This window comes from Tupaia chinensis, unplaced genomic scaffold (assembly GCF_000334495.1).
Source record: "Tupaia chinensis unplaced genomic scaffold, TupChi_1.0 Scaffold145659_1, whole genome shotgun sequence".
NCBI classification, from domain to species: Eukaryota; Metazoa; Chordata; class Mammalia; order Scandentia; family Tupaiidae; genus Tupaia; species Tupaia belangeri.
The window spans coordinates 1,138,028-1,144,408 of record NW_006205516.1 but is presented as its reverse complement, the minus strand read 5'-3'; the positions used below and the strand labels follow the sequence as shown (position 1 = coordinate 1,144,408).

At 47.5% G+C, this 6,381-nt stretch overlaps 1 protein-coding gene across 1 annotated transcript in view; it reads left to right on the top strand.

Moving 5' to 3' along the window:
* Positions 1–6,381, top strand: part of LONRF3 (LON peptidase N-terminal domain and ring finger 3) — a gene marked incomplete at its 5' end in the record, with an annotated part of 46,278 nt that overhangs the window by 7,272 nt on the left and 32,625 nt on the right. Inside the window, 1 exon segment of the mRNA XM_014584105.2 lies at positions 1,276–1,398. Coding sequence (XP_014439591.1) covers positions 1,276–1,398 — 123 coding nt within the window.

Below are 6,381 nucleotides of genomic sequence, written 5' to 3'. Positions count from 1 at the left end.
TTAAGATTTGGAGCTGGGGGCCCTGCTCAAGAAGGCAGCCTGTGGCCAGTCGTAGCTAGGCCAGAGCCTGCAGGTTCTGTGACCCACAGGGGCATGTTAGAAGGGCACGGGAGGTGGTATCTAACAGTCAGAGCCTGGATCATTTCATTCCCCAAATTGGACTTAAGGCCAGCCATGGAAGCAAGGGGGTGAGGCAGGCTACTGTGAGCAAAAGAAATGCCCTCTGAGTCAAGTTGCAAGTGGCTACCTGTCCCAAGACACAAAGAGAAGGCAGCAGTCTCTCTTTTTCTTTTTTCTTCCTCCCCAGGAGGCGCCTCTGCTCTCCTGTGGTGTCTCTCCCAGGGCACTCGGCTTGGACCCTGAGGAGCTGTGACATTTCCTTATACCTTTCTAAGTTGTAATGAAGGAGCAGAAGGGAGCTGAGCCTCCAGAAGTGAAAGCATTGCTCAGCTCTTGGGTAGCTCTCTGAAGTAGGAAAGAATGTTCTAGAAATCCTAAGATCACAGTCCTGGTTCTAGCTTTGCTACTAGCTACCTTTGAGATATCAGAGAAGTCACACCCTTCTCCTGGGCCCCTTCTAAAAACTGATCAGTAAGTCTTGGTGCTCACCTGAGCCACTGCGTGGACTAGGTCTCTGCTTGGCAGACGAGTTCAAAAGAAGGCAGATCTGGGAAGGCCCTGAAAGCTGATTAGGATGTGATTGGATGGGGGATTCTTACTACATTTCATGGTACTTCCATACAACAGTGGGGCACAGAGAAGGTAGCATAGCACAGTGGTTAAGAATGTGGATGTTACGGGGCAGTAGGTAGTGTAGTGGTTGAGGAGTTGAACAGTTCATGTCCCGGGCCTGGTGGCTTGAAAATCACACTGAGTGCACGTGTGCTCAAAATCCTGAGAGGAGAATGGAGGAGAAAGGATGGTGGCATGGTCATCCCCCTTGGGAGGTGATTTCTCACGTTTCTTTTCTCTGTCTCTCTCCAGCTAGCGCAGGTGCCGTAGGATGTGGATGTTGGTCTCTCTCTCAGGATCAAACCCTCATTTCTCCATTTACCAGCTATTACTTTGGACATGTTACTTTTCTGGGTCTCAGTTTTGTCTTCTTTAAGATGGGATTCAGAACAGTTGCCTACATGAAAAGGCTGAAGATAAGAGAGTCCTTTTAAAACACTTGACACAATCGTGAATGCTCACTAAGCACTTAGGATTGTTATTAATAGTAACAGCCTTAACAAGGTGAATAAGGTGGGATTGAATGCTATTGTTTTCTTCCAGGCACACTTCAGAAAAGCACAAGCCTTAGCCACCCTAGGGAAAGTGGAGGAAGCACTAAGGGAATTTCTTTATTGTGTATCCCTTGATGGAAAGAAAAAGAGAGCAAGATCCGAAGCCCAGAGGGTGAGTTGAAATGACATCAGGTACAGCTGCCTAATGGACGCCCACTGCTGTCTTCTCTGGGGCGGGGCATGAGGATGCTGTCCTTTCTGGCATTTGGAGTCAGAGTGGGTGGTTCCCTGGGTTAATGGGACAGGAAGGATACTGGAGTGCCAACTGATTGCTCAGAAACACTGTACTCCTGGCATTTACGATCAGGTTGGGCAGTTCTTACACTTTCGTAGGAGCCTGTGAGGGATGCTCTTGCTTCTTTGATTCAAGGTCTGGACTGTCAGAGAGAAAAACAAACCAACCAAGCCAAGTAAGTTAACATGGGATCAAAGCTCATGGAGGAGACTGTGGCTGTTGAGGAGAGCTCTGGGGTGTGTGCTGCCTGTGGTTGTATAGGTTTTCTTTGACTGGATCATAGCTTCAGCAGCAGCACAGGGCAGCCAGCTCCTGGGAAGGGGTGCTAGTGACCTCCACCTCCCCCACCTACACAGAACTCCAGCCTGCAGCTTCTTTGTTAGACATAAAACACACTGTCTCACAGATGCAAGCAGAGACCATTATGATATAATCCAATCAGTCATTCCAACTCTTGGGCCCAGGAGAATGTGATTGCTACAGAAAAAAAAATTGCTTGAAAGACCGAGAGCATGAGTGAAGGCTTATGCATCCTCAATTGATGGACTTTGTTTTTTGTTGTTGTTATTGTTTATCATTTTGCAATTTACCTTCCTAGTGTCTAATTGGCCTAGAAGCTGGATGCTGATAGTGCTCTTTTGTCCCAGTGTGTTTGGGCAGAGCAGTGGATGAAGAAAGTGGATGAGAGGCAGGACTGGTTTCTGAAGACCCTAGGAAGGAATCCATAGCAAAATCAAACAGGGGAGAAGCTGGGTTCTGGACTTCCTGCTTTTCAGAGAGGATTTCCTTTCAGGGAAGTTGGCTTTGATCTGGTTTGGGTATGTGGATAAGGTTTTGTGAGAGGAGCACAGGTTGGTGAGATTTGTTCCAAGCCATGGACCCTTTCTGAGATCTTAAATGTAGCCCATAATGAGAGCAGCAGTAGGTATAATAACAGTAATTATGTCTAACACTTGTTGAGCATTTCCTGTACACCAGGTACTCTGCTAGGTACTTTATGTGGAAGATATAATGTAATCTCCACAACATACCCATGAGGGTAGTTACTGTTATTTATTTGCATGTTACAGATGAGACAGATGAGGAGGTCCAAGGCATGGTGACGTTCCTGAGGTCACATGGCTAGTTTCTCGTAAGAAGGCATTCAAACCCAATTCTATCCGCTTCCAAAACCTACCCTCTTACCTGCCTCACCAATCTGCTCTCACAGGAGGACATGCCTGGAGTGTCAGCACTCACTGATGGGGTTTGGTCAGGAGTAGCAATGGAACTCCCCAGTTCTGGGATGGGCAGGCTCCCTCAGAAGAACGTTGACTTTGAGTGGGCAGAGGCCAACAGAGGCAGATCTCAGACCCACGGATGAGTGGTTTCTTTATTCCTAATGCAGTGGGCATTAGAGGTTGGGCTGACTCCTTTCTCCAGTCCACTTTTGTAGATAGGCCAGCTGTTGTCATTTCCACAATTTCCCAAGGCATTGTACAAAGTTCTGGAGACCCAAAGAGACTTAAGCCACAGTCTCAGTCCTCAAGGAACATACAATCTTGCGGTCATCAATATGAATGCCAGACAATGCGAGTGAGCCTTAACCTGTGACGAGTGTCATGGAGTTCTGAAATTAGTGCCAGAATTTAGAGGCAAATTTTTACCAGGATGAGGCATGACAGCCATTTAAGAACACTGTGGGTTCACTTGACATTAATAAAGTGTCTTAGAACTCACAGGCTTCTGTTTCTTTTTGAATGTTTGTTTTTACCTCAGACTCTTGTTTTTCTTCTTGACCCATTTGTACCTTTCCAAGGCTGACCCTGAAGTGGAATTGACTTTCATTCATATGGAATGATTATTCCACTGAGAGGTGACCCCAACTTTAGTTTTCCAAAGCCATCGAGGTGGTCTAGAGAAAGAGATCTTAGGTAGTAAAATGATGAGAGGAAGTGCTGCCTTGTTCCCTTTGATTTCACCCCTTGGCCTCCTCTTCCCTCCTGCCACCCTCTGCCCTTTCATCTTCATATCTTGGAATGCTGTGTGGCCAACGCAGAAGAGTAATGTGCGATTTTGGGGGGAATTCCAGGGAGACAGCCTCAGAAATGGATTGGTCCTGTTGGGCAACTCAGTAGGGCTTCTTAGGGCCAACTCTCGGTCCCATGGAGGAAGGACCTTGAAATCTGGCATTGATGACCTTGGGCACTGTGCATCTCACTCTTGTCAACTTACACCTGAGAAGTGGGTTTGTTTGAGCTGGAGGGAAACACAGGGATGAGGACTTTGGGCTCAAATGGTAGGCCTGTCCCTAGGCACTGGGCTGGATAAGTGTTTTCATTCCATTCCATCCAGTATGGTATTTATTGGGCATCTGTTATGCGCCCTCCAGAAGCTGGCCATCTGGCTAGAGAGAAAGACATCTGCCACACAGTTCTAGGAGAACCTAAGGTGGTGTGGTTTAAGATGCTGTGTTAGTGTAGTAGAGAATGTGAATAAACAGGAGAGATCAGCAAGGCTGGAGTAGGAGCGGGAGACACACCTGAGCTGAGCTTTGAAGGCTGAGCAGGCTTTTGCTACATGGCAGGTACTGGCATCTGAAGGAACAGCATGAAGAAACTGCTAGGGTCCAGCAAGAGACTAAATGAAACTGGAGCTTGGTGTTCTGTCCAGTACCCTTGATCAATGAATCCCCTGATTATGTACCCTGAACAAGAGAGTGGAGTGTCCTTCAGCAGATGTCCAGACACTGCAGGGTATATCACTTACCAGTTGTAAACTCTTGAGCATGTTTTCAAAGCCAAGTGACCTGCCCTCCTTGTGTTCAAGACTATGTGTGTGTATATATATTCATAATCCCACTGGCACAAGGAAAAATTGAAGCAAGAATGAGGATAGCTAATGGTGCAGCCTGCACTAGAATGGACATCGCTGACTCCTGGTCCCTCTGGTACTTTTCACTCCTACTCTCTCAGCTTACCCAATTGCAAGGGACCAGAACCTGCCTATTCCTGGTCCTTGAACTTAACTAGGCATTCTCTGGAAAGTGAAGGCCAAAATAGGGGAGGAGTGGCTGGGAGAAGAGGGAAGACATTTGGGTTCTGTTTTTCTAACATCTCACTGTTCAGGTCCCCAGCTCTGAAGGGATTAAAAATCCAGAGGTGCTGGTGGGGAGGAGGAAGGAGCACACGGGTGAGGCAGACCAAGAAACAGCAAGGAACCTAGGGGACATTCATAGTCTTCGACCCACTGGCATATTATGGACAAAGACTTCAGGTTCTCTAGTTGACTTTTCTCCCCTGACCTCACCTGTCTTTCCTCCTAGATTGGTTGTAACATCCCACAGCATGTATTTCTGTGTAATGGTACCACCAGGCTCTTAACCTTGGCTAGATACCAGAGGCCTCTACAGTGCCTTCCAAAATCCAGATTTCTAGGCCACACTTCTGACCTGAGAGAGATGGGAGTGGGAACTAGGAACCGGGATTTTTCATACGCTCCCCAGGTGATCCTGATGCATACTGAAGCAGACCCCTGCCCCGGTGTGTCGGGGGACAGTGGACCAAGGCTTCTTCCCTGGAGTTTTACCCTGCAAGCTATGTCCCTTGCCCCCTCCTCCCCCTCCCCTCCACCTGAGCACTTGTAGAAACTTAAGTAGTGAAGTCTTCTGTTTTATGTCACAGCTTCTCCTTAGTTTCTTTTCACCATCAGTCCCGGGAGAGTCTCAGGAACATTCTCCCGATATCCTGAAGCTGTTGGCACCTCACCCTAGATTAAAGGAACACGTAGAGTCAATGGCTAATGAAGGCATAACAAAGTTGTCACAGGTAAAACTGAACTCACCCAGCTCGCTCATGACGCTTCGTTTGGCTGTTTTGTGGGCAAACATGGGGAGTGAGCCCCATCTCCCTCACTTTAGTTCCTGAGAAAGAAGAAATAAAATTACTAGTGGTTGTATTCTTTGCCAAGAAGGTTACTTCTTAAAGGTACAACTGTGGGACCAGCAGGTAGTGTAGCGGTTACAGTGCTGGACTCCCACATGGTCAACCACAGTTTGAGTCCTGGACCTGATGGCTTAAAAATCACGCCGGGCGCGTGTGCGTGTGTGCCTAAAATCCCGAGAGCAGAATGGAGGAGAAGGGATTGTGGCATGGCCATCTCTCATGAAGAGTGATTTCTCACTTTCCCTCTCACTGTCTCTCTCTGGCGAGTGTGCACGCTTTATGGCAAAAACCTTAAAAAAAAAAAAAAAGCTACAACTGTAAATTTTAGGCATGGTCCCTGATTTTATTTACTCATTGCATTTATTTTGAATTTTTGGTCTGATAAAGCCGAGCAAGAGAGAGATCTGAGAGAAATAGGAAGGACTAGGCCCCCCTCACCCTGGAGCCATACAATTAAAGAGCATTTATGGGCTTCGGCTGGCTTTGGGGTGGAGCCTGGGAAGAGAGGCTGACAGCCCTTCCTTTCCTGCTTTTTGTTTGTTCAAGCTGCTGGCCTTTGAGCGCCAGCTGAGATCCTTTTGCAAAGATAACTAACTCCATTTGATCCCCAGACAGAGGTCACTTTCATGTTCCTGTTCTGTGCTTTACATGTAAGTAGGCTTCCACATACCTTCCTAGCAGAGAAGAGGAAAGAGATGCAGTACACATTCATAGCAGAGAGGAGGAAAGGGATTTGGGGAGAGTATTGAGTTGAAGTTCCCTGGAGGAAGACAGGTATTTGTGCCTTGGTTTGAAAATAAAACTCAGAGTGATGGGCACCAGGCCCCGGCTTTCCTGGCAGAGAGAGTAAGGAGGCAGAAGTGGGGATAGGGTGGGGGAGCTCACAAGCCCACACTCAGTGGCAGAGTTTAGCACCTGCTTATGCGTCTTTAGGACA